At 33.8% G+C, this 18,528-nt stretch overlaps 1 protein-coding gene across 1 annotated transcript in view; it reads left to right on the top strand.

Moving 5' to 3' along the window:
• Window positions 1–18,528, top strand: part of LRRIQ1 (leucine rich repeats and IQ motif containing 1) — a 111,853-nt gene continuing 93,325 nt past the window's right edge. The window contains exons 1-12 of the mRNA XM_032208223.1: window positions 1–89; window positions 597–759; window positions 2,074–2,185; window positions 3,259–3,353; window positions 4,603–4,708; window positions 5,467–5,696; window positions 6,950–7,024; window positions 7,202–8,398; window positions 9,336–9,488; window positions 10,941–11,091; window positions 15,730–15,923; window positions 16,664–16,791. Of these exons, the coding sequence (XP_032064114.1) occupies window positions 619–759; window positions 2,074–2,185; window positions 3,259–3,353; window positions 4,603–4,708; window positions 5,467–5,696; window positions 6,950–7,024; window positions 7,202–8,398; window positions 9,336–9,488; window positions 10,941–11,091; window positions 15,730–15,923; window positions 16,664–16,791 (2,582 nt within the window). The 5' untranslated portion in view covers window positions 1–89; window positions 597–618. The remainder of the gene's footprint in view (window positions 90–596; window positions 760–2,073; window positions 2,186–3,258; window positions 3,354–4,602; window positions 4,709–5,466; window positions 5,697–6,949; window positions 7,025–7,201; window positions 8,399–9,335; window positions 9,489–10,940; window positions 11,092–15,729; window positions 15,924–16,663; window positions 16,792–18,528) is intronic.

Raw genomic sequence — 18,528 nt, 5'->3', positions numbered from 1 at the left:
TGCGAGGCCTCCAGGTGGAGGGCCGATCGGCCTGCTTCCGCGGCGACCGGGAAAGTGTTGGCTCCGGTAGAAGGGTGGCTGCACGAGAAGTGAGTAGCCACTCGGAGCAGGTCGCGGAGACCCGCGGGCAACGAGTGCGCAGAGGGGCGGACTACAGCTCCCAGCATGTAGAGGGGTGGCTCGCTCCCCAGCCCTCCCGTGGAGCAGCGGCGGCAGTTGGCAGGTGCTCTTCCGCGGTGCCCTCTGGGAGTTGTAGGATCGGGGAGGCTGAGGTGCGCTCAGCGTGTCCCATCTGTCCCATCCCCGGCGAGCGGCGGGGATGCTCGGTGCCTGCGAAGGAGCGGGCGTGAGCTGCTTCCCCTCCCCGAGCTTAGGGTTGGACTATGCGCCAGACATTCTCTTACCACAAACTAACGTTTTTCTTACATTTTGCTTGTTTACTCAGTAGTCTGAAGTGTTCAGAACAAAGTTACGCTATTTCTTTTCATATTCTAAGTCTAATGTTCAATATCTATATCTCAATAAATTTATGCTAAATGAGCACCCTCTTTAGTTTGGTTCATGCAGTTCTAGAAGTTGATATTTTCTTTGTGTAGCTTTGAAAGCATATAACATGCTATGGAAAGCAGAATGTCAGAAGACATTGAAAGAATTGAAAAAGAAATAGAAATTGAATTAGACGGAATCAGTGTTTCTTCCTTTGAAGCGGATGATCCTAACGCAGAGGTATCAGAGAAAGCTTTGAGTGACATTGACACAGTAAGTATTTTATGAGCTCACACTGCTTTTATTTATGCTTGAAAGTAATACAGGCTTCAGGAGGCCTAACTAGTGAATGAACTTTTTCCTGACATACCAAACCTGAGGATTTCTCAGAAGCAGTCTAAGTAGTACGGCTTTGTGAAAAATGTAACCTTCAGTGGTGACAAGAAAATAAAAGAGATGAGCATCAATATTCTGTTTAAGTGAGAAAACAGGCCAATAGCTTATTTATAAAAAGTATTGTTTTATATATAAATATAAATTATTTTATAATAAATTTATTTTAGAATCTGAAGCTAGAAGTTTTTGTTTTTTAAAGCTAAAAAGGTAGATTAAACCTGGATAAATAAACCCATGTGTATTCATTTAAATGTGTATTTAAATGCTACAAGAGACCTATGTTTGAAGACTTCCTGTTATTGATTTCATACAAATTGGTGCTTGAAGTCCCTTTTTTTTTTTTGTTGGACTTATTTTTTGGGGTAAAGACTTTCCTCTTAAATGTGATTAGTTATTTAGGCCTTTTTTCATTTACTTTGATCTTTCAGACTCATGGCAAAAGAAATAGGTCTGCAGGATATTAGAGTAGACTATTTGGTGCATATGTAACCATTAATTTGGTTAATATTCATATTTGATATGAATAAAGGCAGGCTAAGACATCAGTGTTGATTATTTATGCTAAACGCCATCAATATTTACAGCAATTTGCAAATCTAGAGAAGGCAGTCCATTTTCCCCACTCCTTGCAAAGACTTTTGAAATTTGAAATTTTTAAATTTTTGAAATTTGAATAGAAAGTATCTATGTAATAAAGTAATTTGAAACATCTGGTGTATATGCATACTTTAAATGTTTATATCACCAATTTTGAAATTGATTTGTTTTTTGAAAGAGTTGTAATATCTTTATGAAGAAGATTCTATATTTCATGTGTATTGGTTAATTTTTACCTTGATGCTTTTCTTAATTTCTTGGTCCAAGCTGGTTACAAAGAAAATGTTAATTGAACAATGTTTCTGGTGATAGCAGAAGGTAAGTAACTATTATGTGTTCTGATTTTATTTTAATTAAAATGTAAATAAAAATGAAAATTATTGATTGTTGATTGGATGACAAGGCAATGGGAAGAGTGGGAATTCCCAGTACAGAAACTGGGAAAAATTTTGGTAGCAGCTACTAGTAAATTTTCATCAGTGCTTTAAAGGAGAAGTCTGTAGGAGTCTACGTTCTTATATATTATGTATTTGCATATAGTTGTGGCAGTCAGTTGAAAATGTAGAATTTATGTGAAACATCATGCTTTTCTAGATTTCAGATGAATTGCCAGAATTGATTGTCTCCTACTTAGACTTCATAAAAAACAGAAATCAAGATGCTGAAAAGATTATACTGCAAGACTTAGAAGATGATGAAACTACAGGTAAGCAGGGATCAGAGTTAAAATACGTATGCACCTCATATTGCCCATGGAAGTTATATTATCAATATACAATCATCAGTAAAACAATACAAGCTTTTAAGTAGAACAGGTAGTAAAACCTATACAAACTTTTAAGTAGAGCAAGTAGTGAAACCTATCGCATCAGCTTCTGAAAGCATACTGAATCTCTAGAAATAGAATCATGCAATGCTGTCTTCTCAGGTTAACCTTTCAGTATGAATTTATTTTTTTCCTAAAAGTTCATCTAATGCTAATCTATAGATCAAGGCAAGTTATGGGATCATTTTCTGAAACAGGACCTAGGCCAGGTTCTTCACGAGAATCTGAGATGCAGTCACTATGAGCTGAAATTAAAAGTGCAGATACAATTGAGCCCCAAAGGATGTTTAAAGTCTGTCTGTAGAGATATTCAAGCCATCACTGAATGAAAAGGCTTTGTAATTGGGACCAATCTTCCGCTGCCTACTGTGTGACTGAAGCCAAGCTCATAGTTATATTAGACACCTGGAATTGTCTGGTCCGTTTTAGTTATTCACAGCATCATGGGTTTCAAAATTATTTAGTGTAGTGGTCTTTGTGAACAAAAGTTCAATGTTGTCTCTACGGTTTGATATTTGGGGAATGTTTCTTTTCATCCTTTTTGTAATAGGCAGTTACTCTTTTTTCATTACTTTTGCATTTTTTTGTCAGTTTTTGACCTGTCTTTTTTAAGTTCTCCTGTATTTTTCTACCCAGCCTATGTTCCACCATTTTATGCTGTAGAATTTTTTTGCAGATACAGTTTGCACACATTAGGTTCGTACAGAATCATTGTGTGTGTTCCAGTTACATGTATCTGCTGCTTTTAATCTGTAAGAGTGACTCCCATATATGTTTGATCAATGCTTTGTGGTTTTGTTTTGTTTTAAAGAAAAAAAGTAAAGAAAAAATATGGTTTATTTCTTTATAGTGTAAGCTTAGTGTAAGTACACTAAACAGTGTAGCTAGAGCAGAACTGGGTACTGCTACACAATTTCTCTCAGTGTACTAGATTAAATATTTTTCTTCTTTAGGTAACAATTATGACATAGTTCCTTGCCATGCTTCAGATCACTTATCAGAGTTGGCTGCTGAATATAAAGAAGATCTCGAAAAAAATAAAGAAAGGGTATTCTCTATTTAATTTAATTAATATTTATAGTGAACAAAGTTCTATTCTGTAATTTAGATAATTTAAGCTTGGTTAGTTGGCCTCCTGAAGAGACATAGATGTGTTCAGTTTTATTCCTATTAGACTAACCATATGGTATTGAGTTTGTGTATGTTATTCTTCAGAATTGGGACTCAATTGTAATACACCGTATCTATAAGATTTAAAATTTGGAATCAATTTTCTTTATCAGTGCTTGAAATGCTGAGCATAAAAATCAACAAAATTAAAACAAACAAACAACTAAATAATCCTTTGCTATTGATTCCCAGAATATTATCTTAATAGTATTAGAATAGTTTTAAACTTCTCTAACCTTATTATTTTTATGATGACTGAAGGATGTGTTACTGTTAATCTTGTACCTAATATATCTCGTTATTTCATAGGAAATGTTAACATAATAAAACCTGTAACTTTCAAGGACAAATCAAGAGTTATGAACCTCATATTTTAATGGGATTAAAGTGAATACCTTGCTGAAGTTTGTAGAAAAACACAAACGTGTGTTTAATTTAATCACTTTTAATTTGTCACCTCTTTTATAATGTGAGCACTTTTTGTGAAGAAGAATTATTATTCTCAGAGGAACATTGTTTAAAAAAGCAAGATTGCTGTTGTGTTTTTTTTTCTAATTACTATAACTTCAGCTATATTACAAATATTAATGTATATCCCAAGCATGTGATGAACAGATAAGCAGGAATAAATAAATAAGCAGGAATAGATTACTTCTTGCAAATAAAAAATAAATAAATGGAAAAAAAAATACAGCAAACCTTGTTTCAAATAGACAACTTAAAAATTTAGTAAGTAACTAGTTCTTTGGCTATGTCTAGAACAGCATTGATGCATAAATGTAGTGCTTACTTCCACAGAAAGTAAAACAAAAAACAAATGCAAAACACATATTTTTCCAGTTCAAAATGCAAAATACATTTTAAAAAATAATAATATTTATATATAAATAATTCTGCACAAAATACTGTGATTTTGGGGAATTGCTCTAGTATTTCTTACTCTGGAAAACAATTTTTGACTGATGTGCTTGCATTACTCAGTTTTTAAGGATGCTATTCATCAGTAAGTTTGATATTATTATACTTGTCATATGATGGGAAGATTATTCTTGTTCTGGAGGATTTTTATAATATTCTGTTTTAAATTTCATTGCTTGTTTCTTAATGATAATATTAAACCCTATTAGGTATTTTTTAAAATTGAAAATGAAGATTTGCAGATTGCTATAACACCTAGGTATAACAGTCAGTCCACCAATGAAGAAGTGGTCACTGATGACCATTTTGTTGCAGGTAAGCAAATGCATTATTTGTTTGTGTTGATCTTTATCACTATTTTCTGCTTTTCTGTTTTCACAAGTATCATAATATTCTTTGTAAAGAATTTAATGTTACAATATGCAACAGACTTCAGGGATTGGATGTACATGACATATGCTTGTGCTTTTATCTAATTTAAGGATCACAATACAATCTTTCTTTTCAATGTCTTGATAGAAACCTGTTTCAAAAATACTACCCCAGAATGATTGAAATAATTATTAAAAAATAAAATAAAATACAAGTGGTAGCTGGATTGGAGGCACTAAGCATGTTGTGCTTTGGCTGCAACTTGTTTTATTTTTTATAGTCACATTGGAATGTTTCCCTTCACCATGGCCATTGTATATTTTGGGGTAGAGTGGATCAGTTATAAAAAAAAAAAAAAACAAAACCTTCTGATACCCACAGAAGGCATTTATCCTGAAGCCAATGTGTAATCCTGATATATGCATTGGTGGAATAGGCATGATTGTGGTAGAATCTGAGGTTGCAATAGTAAATGTACATCATTATTATACATCATGACATCACTAATAGAAAAGACTTGTAGTTCCGATTTCCATGGGGGTATACATTGCTGGCTAAATCAGCACAAGATCGTTTTTGTAGTATTTTCTTGTTAATGCATAAGTACCATTTATTCTTCTCCAATGCATAAGTACTATTTATTCTCCTCTTGAATTATTAAATTAAATTAAATGTTTGCTTGGCTGATTACAAATTTGTAGCTGATGTTGAAATGGGCATAAGCATTACTTACCCTGAAATAGAAGAAAAATGTAGACAAGAATTTGAGCAGTGGGAGAAAAGACAAAGTGAGCTTGAAGATGAGAAGAGGAAAAAGTGGAAAGCTGAGAGGGAAGCACAGGAAAAAGAGAATGAAGAAGAACATGCCAGAAGGGTGCAGCGTCTGGAGCAATTTGAGGCTGAAAGAATGGAGTTAGAGCTTCTGCACAAGGTAATTAATGATACTTAAGCCAATATGTTGTTGCTGCCTAGATTAATTGAATTCAAGATTTAATGCAAAAAAAAGAGAGTATTGTCACAAAGTCTATGACCATCCTAAACTATCTGCTTGTGTTCTTGTGATACCAAAGGAAGGTATAAGATGTAAGTACCATCATCTGTTGGGATTCCTTTTTTTTTTTTTTTTTTCTTTTCTGTTTTCTTTGATAAACAGTGAATTGATTTACTATTTTAAATAGTAAATTATTCTTTAGGCTTTGCCTGTACTGAATTTTTACTATATGATACCAGCAAAAGTACTGGAAATGTGCTAAATTACTCACAAACAGTGGTCGCAGTGCCTTATTGGAAAATACTTTTGACCTCTAACCCTTATTTCATGTTTAGATGAAAAATCATTCAATTTAGCTCAAGTTGTTCTTCATCTGGGTACAAGTTCCTATACTCCTTTTTCTTGTCTATGTCTGGAAGGCTGAGTCAGGCTTCATCCACTGAGTTCCATCAAAACAAAATATGACTCCCATTTTGACTTGTTTATCTCTTTGGTCGGTTTAGGTCAGCGGCCCTGGTGATGTCCCCTCCCCACTTCTTGCCCACCTCCAGCCTACTGGCTTTGGTGGGGGGGATAAGGGTGTGGGGGGGTGGGGTGGAGGGAGGGTTTAGAGGAAGTCTTGTTGCTGTGCCAGCACTGCTCAGCAATAGACAAAACATTAGTGTGATATCAGGGCAGAGTACTGCATTGTATGGGTCACTACAGGGAAAGTTAACTTCCTGCCAGCCAGACCCAGTACATTCACTGAACAAAATTCCTGTTTGAAAGATTGTAGGATTATCAGTAACATACCATCACAGAGTGATTTTTCATGCTACTTTCAGAACTTCTGTTTCTGTTCTGTTGCTGTAATGTACCTGTTCTTTGAATGTTTGTTTCATTACCATGGTTTTCATTTTCAATAATAGGGCAAAATTTGAAGTAGTACAATATAGAGGAGGGTGGCAGTTGTTTGGGCCAAATACCAAGATGCTAACTCTCTGATGTTACGCATCTTTCAGTACATGACCAACTCTGCTATTATTGATCAGAGTGTTAGGTTTATTTTGAGACTCACACACCTAAGTTTCTCATCTGAATTCAGACATTCACTGAAGTGGATGATTGTAAAGTCAAGTTATGGGAGTTTGAAGAGAGGATGTCTTGTACAATAGGTTTTATACAGCGTTTATTTTAATTGATTTATTGTACAGAAACAACAAACTGTGATGGAAGATGAGTTACAGAAGGAAAAGAAAGCTTGGAGAGACAAAATGATGCAACATGAGGTAAGGTTGTACAATGAGATTTTGTCAAATACTGTGAAGCTACTGTCATATTTGAGAATGAATGTTATTCTGTAACAGTTAATAAACCAGATGCTGTTTATTAATAGTAAAAGTATGCTAATACATGTCTTATTTCAAAAGTGTTTGAAGTCCTTCCCAGTTGTTGTTTTGTCATAGGAACTGATCATGAAGCTACAGTTGCAAATGGAAGAGGAGAAAAAGGCCTCTGAAGAGCAGAAAGAAAAAGAAAGAAAACGCCTGGCAGAACAAAGGAATACAGCGGCTGTAAAAATCCAAGCTAGATTCAGAACACTTTTAGTCCATAAAAAATATGGTCCTATTTTAAAAGAGTGGAAAGATAAAATACAAAAGGCGAAGAAAGCACAAGAAGAAATTGAGAGAGAAGTTAAGGTAAAAGAGGAAAAAATGAAAAGGCAAATGGAAGAAAGGAGTCAAAAAAAAGAAGAGGAAAAAAGAAGACGAGGAGAACTAGAAAGAGAGAAATATTTGGAACAGGTAAGGAGGCGTGAGGAATATGAGAAAAAGAAAGCAAGCCTGAGACTTGAAAGAGACAAACAGCTGCAAATAAGAAGAGAAGAACAGAGACGATCAAGAGAAAAAATAGCAAAAGCTATGATGACTGAAACTGGAGAAGACAACAAAGAAAGCATAAAAGAGGAACAGACAGAAAATAGGAAAGTAATAATAGAAGAGAAAAAGGAACTAAAAAAGCAAATAGAGGAACAAAAAGAAAAACAGACTGAACTGATGGATGAAACAAATAATTGGATGATTCCTACAGAAGGAAAACTGACACCAACAAATATGCTGAGCTCTGAGAAGAAGGAAGACTCTTCTCAAGTAAATAATGAAAACCTTTATATGAATTCAGTAATAGGCATAGAAGAAAATTACTCACAAACTGGGGAACTTGATAAAGCTTCAAGTATGAACACTTTGAAGCATGAATCTGTTAATTTTGAAGCTACTGACATGGTAGGAAATACACGCAGCAATTCATCAAATACCCAGTCAAATGCTGGTAATAGAGGAGTCAAAGATAAATTTTATCAGTCTGGAACAACAAAGAAATCTCTGTTTCTAGTGGAAGATGCTAATAAGGAAGTCAGGGAGATCTGGGACAGAATTCAAGAGGTCACTGATCATTCCAATAAACTAATTCTGCCTGATGATATTGAAAAAAAGAGAATAAATTGGATGAACACATGTAAATCATGGTCTAAAATATATGAGGAAAACAAAAGAAAGAAATCAAATATTAAAAAACGACCAAGGAAAACTTCAGTTAGCAAGATGCCTCCATTAAGTATACAGAAGATAATGCATAGTGGCCCTTGGAGTACTCTGCAGCAGGTAACTATACAGATTTAGAATGAAATGGGAAGTTAAACTTTCACTACATTTTGGTATTTTTAGTTTTTGTGTGTGTCGTTGTTTGTTTTGTTTGTTTTGTTTTGGTTTGTTTGTTTTTTTACAGCAGAATGCTGTTTTGGAAGAATAGAAAATTATTGTTGGGTAGGATGTAGTGGGAGTTGTTCCTCTGCACAAATGCAAGATAAGGGAAATGAGAATGATGTTTGAATTCCTGTGAGCATAGTGGAGCACACTGGTGTGTCTTCAGATGACTGACAGCATCTTAAGACTGTAAATGGCAGGAGCTTCCAGCTCCTATCTTCAGCTAAACTAAAGTGGTTTTGCCATTGTATAAGGCTCTGTGTTTCATCTCTTGCTTGTTTATCTTCAGAGTTTTGAGAAGACTATAGCCTCTTCCAGAAGCAAGACATTGCTGATCAGCTTATAGATGGTGTTTTGCTGTAAAGAACACCTGTTGCTTTCCAGCACTGAGTATCCCTGTATGCTTGCTTTGTGCTCTCCTCTTCACATCCAGTCTGAGATGACATACCGGACTACACACTCTTTCTAACTGAACTATTTTCATCTGTTCTTGCACACTCTCTCTTTATGTATGGTAGCGTGATGTGAAGCAATTCATACTATTATTTTTTTTCTTAGTTTCCATCCATTCAAATTCAATATCTTTAGTAGAACATCAGTTTTATTTATCTTAGTGTGGATATTAAAATCAAATCAAACATTGTTTTTATAATATATTTTCCTATTTAACAGATCAGACCCATCTGTATGAAAGAGTTAACATATTTGTTGTTTGCATTTTCTAAAGTTCTAGTAAAAAGTAGTTTTTGTCTCTCTTTTTAAAGACATATGACATTGTATAATGATATGTTCCGTATAGCAACAATTAATCTTATTTATCATCAAATACATGTAGGTCACAGAACTAACACTTGAAGATTTGCCTGCTTGTAGCCTCTCAACGTTGTCTGAGTGTTCAAATCTTCAAGTTTTGACTCTGAGACGCTGTGGTCTAGTTGCACTGGAAGGACTAAGTAGCTGCAAAGACTTGAAGTATATCAACGTGGAGGTATCAGGCATAATTGATTCTTTATCATAACTGGAGTGAAAACTGTTGATTTTACTGCTCAGGTGGTTATGCAATTGCATCCAAATGAATATGGAATCATAGAAACATACAATCATCTACATTGTAAAAGACCTTCAAAATCGCCAAGTCCAAGCATCAGTCTGATCATTTCTACCTCGAAAAGGTCAAAGTCTGTGGTTTGGTCCTGTTGCAGCAAATAAAAGCTGTAAAAGCCTTTAGTGCTTTAAAAGCATAGGAGTATCAACAACTGTTCCCAAAAGTGAACAATTACAGCAGCAGATTTGTGTTTTATATAGCAATATGTGTTACTAAAACAACATCCCACAAAAGAGCCAAAGTATACTAAGAAAAGTGCATGATAGTATCAGTCTAGAATTAGTATGGCTTGGTGATCTATCCTCATTATCTCATTCTGTCTGATTAATTAATGGATAGGTGCTGTTCACCATAGCACAGCTTAGGGAGGAGTACGTAGGAGAGAATCCTTTGCTATACACACCATGGATATTAGTGAAAATTACACAGATGCTCAAGGAATGAAATGACATATTACTAGAGGCATAATCTCTGGGTACTTTTTACTGTACATTGTCTTATCAAGGCATTGTAAATTTAACTTCTAATAACTAAGGAAAACACTTTGATATATGACGTACCTTGGCTCTGGAACTTTATGATTTATATGGAACAATTCTTTTTAAATTTTTTCTTGTCTTTTAACACCAATTCATAAGAAAGTTAGTTATTATTAACTTACTTATCTGTTATCTATAATAGTCTTGAATGTTTCTACTTGCCCAGCCACTACTGTTCTTTCCACTATGTTTTTGTTTATTCATCTATCTATTTAAATAATATAATCCTGAGAAGAGAGCTGATAATAAATGTAATTAAAAGCAGTGTTGTCTGTCCAGTGATTAGAGCTGGGCAACAGGGTAGGTTGAAATACTTGTGTCCTTTTCCCAATTTGCTTATCTATTCAGAATGTAAAATTTGAGATCTCTTAATTTGGGATACCTCAAAACATAAAATACTAATATGAGAACATAATATGCATGTCTAAACTTTCAGTCTTTCTAATTCGGTATTTATAAGCAAAAAAAAATCTAGATAAAATATCTAGATAAAATATTGCCTCTTCCAAAACTGGTTTTTTTTTTGTTTGTTTGTTTTTAATGTTATACTTTAAATAATAAACAGAATTACCTCCCTGAGCATTTTCAGAGCCAGAATACAGTGCAAAATATATCTTTGTTCAATCCCAGTAGAACACAAAATAAACACATTATTGTTTTAATGGAAAAAAATAGAAATGTTCTTGCACCTAGCCAGAAGTTTGGGATAAAAATAAACACTGGTGATAATCTACCATATTTTTACACTTTAATTCCATTGCTCTACTTCAGATACTCTTATTTTGCTTTGTTTCAGGAAAACAGCATTGAGATGGTTGACTGTGAAAATCTAGAAAATCTCTGTATTCTAATTCTGAATAAGAACCATATTTCATCAGTTTGTGGCTTAGATGGCTGCATAAATCTCCAAAATCTTGAACTTTCCTACAATAGAATCACTCGAATTGGTAAGAAAATTAATGAAAAATTATTCCAATTTGTATAGGAGAATATTTGTGCTGTTTATATTCAGGATTGTGCTTCCTTTGGATTCAGGGCCAGCCAGGTGCTAAGCCCAAGGAGAATGATGAAATGGATCAGAAAACTCCTGCATTTTAAATCACACTCAAATTCACATTTATTTGTAGTATGGCTTAGCTACTGCCATGCATTCCACCCCCCAGATCCAATAAGTATGGTCAAAAAAAAAAAAAGAAAAAAAGAAAAAATATGAGAAATAAATGGTCAAAAGCTGAGAAAAGAATTGGTTTAGCATACAGTCATGCAAATCTTATAGCCATAGCAAGTATGCCAACACTTGCTATATTTACAGATGCAGTTAGTTATATTTTTTAGGCTCAACAGATGGCAGGCAACAGGTATACCATTTATCTGCAGTCAACCAGGTAGAATTCACGTAACTGTAGACACCTCAACAGATGCATCAGTACATAAAAACTTTGGACTAGGAGTTACCTGTTGGTCATACAGGAATTTTTCATATAGTGAACAGCTATTTACCTCTCTACCTGTTTTATTCCCTCTCTGCCTGTGAAGTGCCTTTTGGTAGATATTGTGGGTCAGCTTCTGGCAAACCATAAATACTGTATGGTGAGCCTTTTGTCAAGTAGATTTGGTATAAATGTAACGAGGATCCAGAACCTTTTCAACTGACAAAAGGTCAGGAAACTGCAGTGCAGTGAGAATAACTGAGATCCTTGCTGTACCTCAGTGGAGAAGTTACTTTTATTGTTATTTGAGAATCATATACATAGGGAAGGCCATTAGGGGTCCCTCAAAAGCAACATTAACAGTTGGGAAAAGCTAGTAGTAAATTACTAGATCATTACTTGAAAGGGAGCTCTCAAGAAAGAAAGTAGTAAATTTTCTCCAGGAAGATAGAGCAGCAGATAGAATGGAACAAGATTTAGCAGCCTCCCTATTGCTATAGGGACTTGCGTTTTAGTACATGATATACTGTGGAATTTGTAAAAGCCAACAAAATACAGATCACTATCATTTGAGGATTATAATATTAACAGAAGTAAATCTTCAGAGATTCATTAATTGAAATAAAATTGTATTTTCTTATGATGAAGAAAAAAATGCATGTGATGAAACAAACAATTTTGTATGAATTGCAAAATGTTTTGGGAAGACTAAAAAGGTGAATTTCTAGTTGTATTTTTGGTCTGTGCAGAGTTTGAAGATATTATTTGGAAAGAAGTCTGAGCTGGAAGTGGAAGGGAGATAAATAGACTGTAATTTTTGATTTCTTTTGTCCTGATTTAGACTGTTAATTCTCTTTAAATTATGTGTAGTAGAGAGCTACCTGGACAGTGGGAAAACAACATAAAACAGTTTTTAAGCTAATGAATTAAACACATTCACATGAAATATTTTAATAAAGTGGTTTCCATTGCATTAAAAACCCACAAACATAAAACACAAAATTGGATCAGTGTGAAGATGAATAGTGCAATTCAGTGATAAATGGCAATGGTATAGGAAAGAGAAATAGGAAATTTAGGGGAAGAAAAAGCCAACCCATACAAACAGTCTGGAAATTTAGCAGGTTTTATATTGATATTTTGAATATTTTTTGCTAATCTGTGAAACATTAAAAACACGTGTAACATTAATACTCTTGAAGAATTTATATTATTTGTGAATAAGGGTGCTGGAATATCAATGCTTGCTACAAAAGCATATCAATATTCCAACAGGGAAAGATGAAACAAAGTGAATATAAATATTGGCTTTGTATCCTTGTGGCCAACAATGCTGGATAAGATTCTTTCAGATGTACCACACTCGATAGAAATGTCTGCAAGATTAATTATTATTAGTAATAATAATTAGTAATTAGTAGTATTGGTGGATGAATTTAGGACTGTGGCATCTGTGTGGAATGTAGTATCTTCCTGTGGAAGTCTTGTAAAAATACTTTTGTACTTTCTGTTTTATGCAATGTGGTGCTATTTGAACTAAGTTTCTAATGATTTTGAGTGGCTAAATAAATGTTTACAAAAATCAGCTTTGAATCTGCCTTTCACAGTTGCAATGGTGTACAGTGTTGTCTGTTCATTCAGCTTCCACAAAGGGCTTGTGCTGTTTGTTTGTTTGTGTTTTTTGTTTATTTGGGTTTTTTTGAGTGTGATTTTGTTTCCCCTAAAAAAAAATATATATATTTTTTTGTAATACTTGTGATTTATTAACTTATTGTTGGAAACATCAAGCACATTCTGAATTTTTTTTTTGATTTTTTTTTTTTGTCCTCATTTAAAATATAGCATCAGTAGAGGGAAAAATGAGAGTTGCCAGAAAACCCTTAACATAACAGTTAAAGTATAAGAAATATGTCTGTTATGATTTTCCACTTAAGGTTGCATGCTCACAAACTTAAGTGGAAAAATCGTATCAGCAATATACTTAATTTCAGTGCATTCCTATTTGGAAGATGGATGCTTTGTGTAAAAATTTTCTTACACAAAAACTAGCATTTTGACTTTAATTATAGAATATGCTTTCTCAGGATGTCTGTAGTATGTAGGCTAAAATCCTAGTAGTGCTAAAAATAGCAATGAGTAACTCTTAAATACTCTTAAATGCCACTTTGGAATTATTATTTTTAAGAAAGCACATTGTTGTCGCACCTAGAATTTACTTCAGAACTGCTTTCACAGAATCACAGAATTGAAGGGATTGGAAGGGACCTCGAGAGATCAATAGTTAATAGACAGGAGCTGTGCATAGCAATTTGTAACCACTGTATGCAGCCACTGTATGTAGCCTGGGCATGTCTGTTTAGAATTACTTCTAGTCTAATTAAACAAGACAGGAGATGTAAAAAAAAGGTGCTTAGTGCAGTATGCAGAATATGAAATTTCCAGATCCTCTATTAACTCTGACTCCTCGTACTCTGTGTGTAGTTTGTCCTCGGTCCCACTCCATGGCAATTCAGTGCATTTAAAGTTACCAGTACTCCTATGCTGTTAACTTAGTAGTGGAAACGTAAAGACTGCTGTTCTGAGGAAGTCTTGGAAGCTGTTAATACTGTCTGAAAGGAAATTGTTTTGAGACCACTAGATGGTGCTAGTTCCCTTTTTGTTTTTATCCAAGGGGAAAAAAAAAAAAAAAAAAAAGTGGACAAGAAAATACGAACACGATCTTACAATCAGGGTAGTATGTCGTGTATGTTTGAAATTCTTTCAGAATAATTAAAGATTTGTATATTTATTTCCTGAAGCACCGTTTTGAAGTTAGAATATATAACATTTGTTTTAGGAATAGGATGTTATCTCTTTAATATCCAATGCTTTTTCAGGTGAATATGTTATTCAAACTATGTGCCATGGGCAGGGATGTCTCCTACTAGATCAGTTGCTCAGGGCCTAGTCCAACTTGGAACACTACCAGGGGTGGGGCATCCACAGATTCTCTGGGCAACCTGTTCCAGTGCCTCACCACTCTAAGAGTGAAGAATTTCCTCAGTGGCAATGTGGTCTTTAGTTTTATAATCTATTTGATTCTCAGAGGATAATCACAAAGATGTTCACTTCTGCATAGTTTGCCCAACTTGCTTATGGGAACTTGGGAAGCTTTTGTTTACATAAAGCTGAGATAAAGTATTACATAAAACAATCCTATGAGGAATACCTGAAAGAAGTGTAAAATCAGCAACTCCTTTTTTTTTTTTTTTTTTTTTTTTTTTAATGCGTTTTTTAAAGGCATACCCCCTCACAGAAGTTTTACTACTATACTTTACTGTATAGGAAAAAACTGCTTTGACCTGTAGCAAGTCAGACACATTGGTACTCCAAAAAGGCAGCCATCACAGAACATCTGGCATATAGTAAGACCATGGAATGAGTATGATTTTACCATTGTAAGAGAATGATTTGTGAGAAACTCTGAAATAAATATGGGTAAAAGAGCGTTTTCCTTTGCATCTTTTTGTAGGAGAGATCACACATTCTTGCTCTTTAGCTGGTAAGAGTAAGTTTGTTGTGAGTATAATGACTGTAGAAGTGTAGGTTTATACTTAAAGGTACTTCATAAAGGTTCTTCATTTCTTTGTTAAAAAAATACTTAAACAGGAGGCATTTATATTAATAATGCTGGGCTGCCCTAGGTATTAATACAATTTATTATCACCTTGCTGAGAGCTTTCTAAAAACATTTACAAATTAATTATTTAAAATTAACTTTTAAAGAAATACTGTTTCCATTTTGGGGGGTGATCTTAAGAGAGCTGTCAGTGTTTCATAGAGCTGATGGATTCTGGATAGGTTATAAAGTCCTCAAGCACAGTAAGCATAGTTTATAATTTAAAGAATGTTCTGTTCCAACAGAAGTTCTAAAGGGGTTGTGAACTATTATTATCGCTTAGTTAATTGGATCAGAAGTTCATCACCTGTACGCACTGCATATTTGATAGTGTCAAAATAGACTATTTTTTTTAAAGTATAGGACTAATATTGTTACTATATATAATATGAATATGTTGAAACTTTAGAATTTTCTTGGTACTCGAAAACCAGACTTTTTTTTAATATATTATTATTTCAGGATGGCTTAACTCAGCTAAAACCTTTAATTTTCAGGTGGTTTGGAGTCACTGAAAAACCTTCAGCAATTAAATGTGGATCATAATCAATTAATCAACACAAAAGGTCTTTGTGAAGCACCTACTCTCATACACCTAGACTGCTCTTTTAATCATCTCACACAAATTGAAGGCATTGAGAGTTGTGGACTACTTCAAATTCTGAAGTTACAAGGCAATAACCTACAGGAGGTAAAAGCTTTGAATTAAGTGGATGTTTATTGTACATACATCTTTGTTAACAGTAGTGTTATTCAGAATGTTCAGAATGCTCTGTTTGCCTGGGGTGTTTTTGTTTGTTTGTTTGTTTGTTTGTTTGTTTGTTTTTTTGGTCTTGTTATGTTTTCCTTTCAGAGAGAGATTTTTTCAAAGGTAAAAATGGCTAGCAGTGGTAAAGTTTTTTCTTGTTCCTAAGTCCTTGAAAAATTGACCCTTCAATTATTGTATTTCCCTCCTTGTTTTATGTGTTATTCTCTGTTTAAAGTGATGTGAAGTACTATTGTCATTAAAGATAAGTAGTAATTTAGTTTAATTTCATGAATGCTGATTCTCCAGACGTTGAAATTCTTGCTGCAACATATATAATAGAAAAGTACTTTGCTAAATGGACAAATAATAATCTTTACTGCCAAGGATTCTTTTATGCATATGGGAGCTGAAAACTATTTTCAATAATCAGCACAAATAAAGTAGTAAGATTGTGGCTCTTGACTCCCACTTTTTTTTTTAATTTATATTGACTATTCAGACTACGTAGAGGACATTGAAAAATATTTAACACATAATATACATAATAAGAAGATAATACATATATCCAAAATGTGTTTTTTTACTTATATTTAATAATGATTGATGAAAAGCAGATGGTAAGCATTCCATTGTTGTTTCTCTAATTTACATTAATTTTAAATAACCTTCTCTTCTCTATTTAGCTTCCAAGGCTGGAAAATCATGTTCTGCTAAGAGAACTATATTTGGATGACAATAGCATTTGTGCTATGAAAATGCTTCCTTTGTATTGGTTGCCTCTGTTGCAGATTCTTTCACTGTCTCAAAATAGGTAATCAAGAAATCTTTTCCCTTTATGAAGTTGATACAGAGGAATTTCTAACACTTATCTAAAAAGTATAATTCTCAGTATGCTTAAAATATCACCATCTTTTCCATACTTTGAAAGTATGTCGTTGACAAGTAATAGCATTGGCCACCTTCAGCTAAGAAAATTTGAAACAGCAGTAACTATGAAAAGTAATTTTTTCTATTAGATGTTATATGAAAATAATTTTTGAGCATTGCAGCATTATTAAAACCATGGTGTTTCTTTAGCAATTGTTTCTAGAGTTTGTCTGTCAAACTTCATATTTCTCATCTAGTTTATTCAAAACAGACTTTGAAGGCTATTTTAAGTATAACTGCTAGACCTAAATACTACAAGTTTGAATGTTCATTAGGCTGTTTTTTATTTCATATACATGATATATTAATGTCCCCAAAACCAAATGTCAGTACTGCATATCTGCTTTCATTCTTAACTGTTACGGTTCAGTTTGAAGATACAGAATAATAAAGCGAGGTCAAGACAAGCAGTATAAAACCAGATCATTTGTTGAAGTACTATATAATCAGGTTTCTTTTTCATTTTATAAAATATTTTGTACATCTGTAGAATAGAATGATGGTATTTTCAGGAGTCAAAATCTTGATTTTTATTTTATTTTGCCTCCCAACCCTTTCCTACACTTACATTGAGCTAACAAAAAAAAAAAAAAAAAAAAAAGGTACAATCATAGTTTAATTTGTGTTGGTAGTGAAATGAATTTTGCTAGTAAATTACTGTTTTTTTCCATATTGCAATGTGTTCACTCTGAAAGGGATTTCTCACCTAAACACACAGAATATACCATTGCACACATGCTACACTGAATATACACTCTGAACTAATCATTCAGCACTTGAGTTAATGAAGAGGAGTTGTTTTAGCATGTGATTCATCTACCATTTCTAGACATTTTCTTTGAGACAAACCACACCCTACAAGTGACTGTACATCTTCACTGACTATTGACAGAGCCTGGACCATTAGCTCACATGTTGGTTTGTCTACATATGAACAGAAGAATCCCATCCTTGGTGACAGTAGTTCAGCAGAGTCAACTATATTTGTGAGCCTGTGGGATAACAGATCTATAAGTCTGAGTCCTTTTTATAAGGAATGCCCTTTATGGAAAATTAATGCTATTTAAGAAAATACAACCTATATTTTTATAACTTTATATAAACAGGTTGTTTTCAATCATCTCTAACGAAGTAGAATGCATGTAAGTTCATACATGGAAATATAACACCTAGTTATTTATATTTACAGAATCTAGTCCTTGAGTTTTAAAGCTCTTTAGGTTTTTTAAGTTCCTCTGGAGTTTGGAGAAACTTCATGCCTGTGCCTAGCAAGATCATTATCTGTTAAGTGTAAAACTCCAAATCACACGTATTGATTTCATTCATTTTTTATTTTTTTTTAGTTCGTTTGTTCTTGTTGCTTTTTTTGTTTTTGTTTTTGTTGTTTGTTTTTTTTCCTGACCTGTTCAGCTTTTTATGGAACAGGCAGGAATGTGGAATTCCTGTATATTATGGAATTCCTGTATAATATGGAATGTGGCTCTTATCTTCTTGTAGTTTTCTTTTTTTTTTTTTTTTTTTTTTTTCTCACACATTAAGATGTGACTGCTGGAACACCCAATGTGCCTGCTAGTGAGAAAGCAAACCTAAGAGCCCAGTTTCAGCCATAGCTTGAATTCAG

The sequence above is a fragment of the Aythya fuligula genome, chromosome 1 (assembly GCF_009819795.1).
Source record: "Aythya fuligula isolate bAytFul2 chromosome 1, bAytFul2.pri, whole genome shotgun sequence".
Classification (NCBI taxonomy): Eukaryota; Metazoa; Chordata; class Aves; order Anseriformes; family Anatidae; genus Aythya; species Aythya fuligula.
Note: the sequence above shows the minus strand (reverse complement) of the source record. Positions and strands in the feature narration are given on the sequence as shown.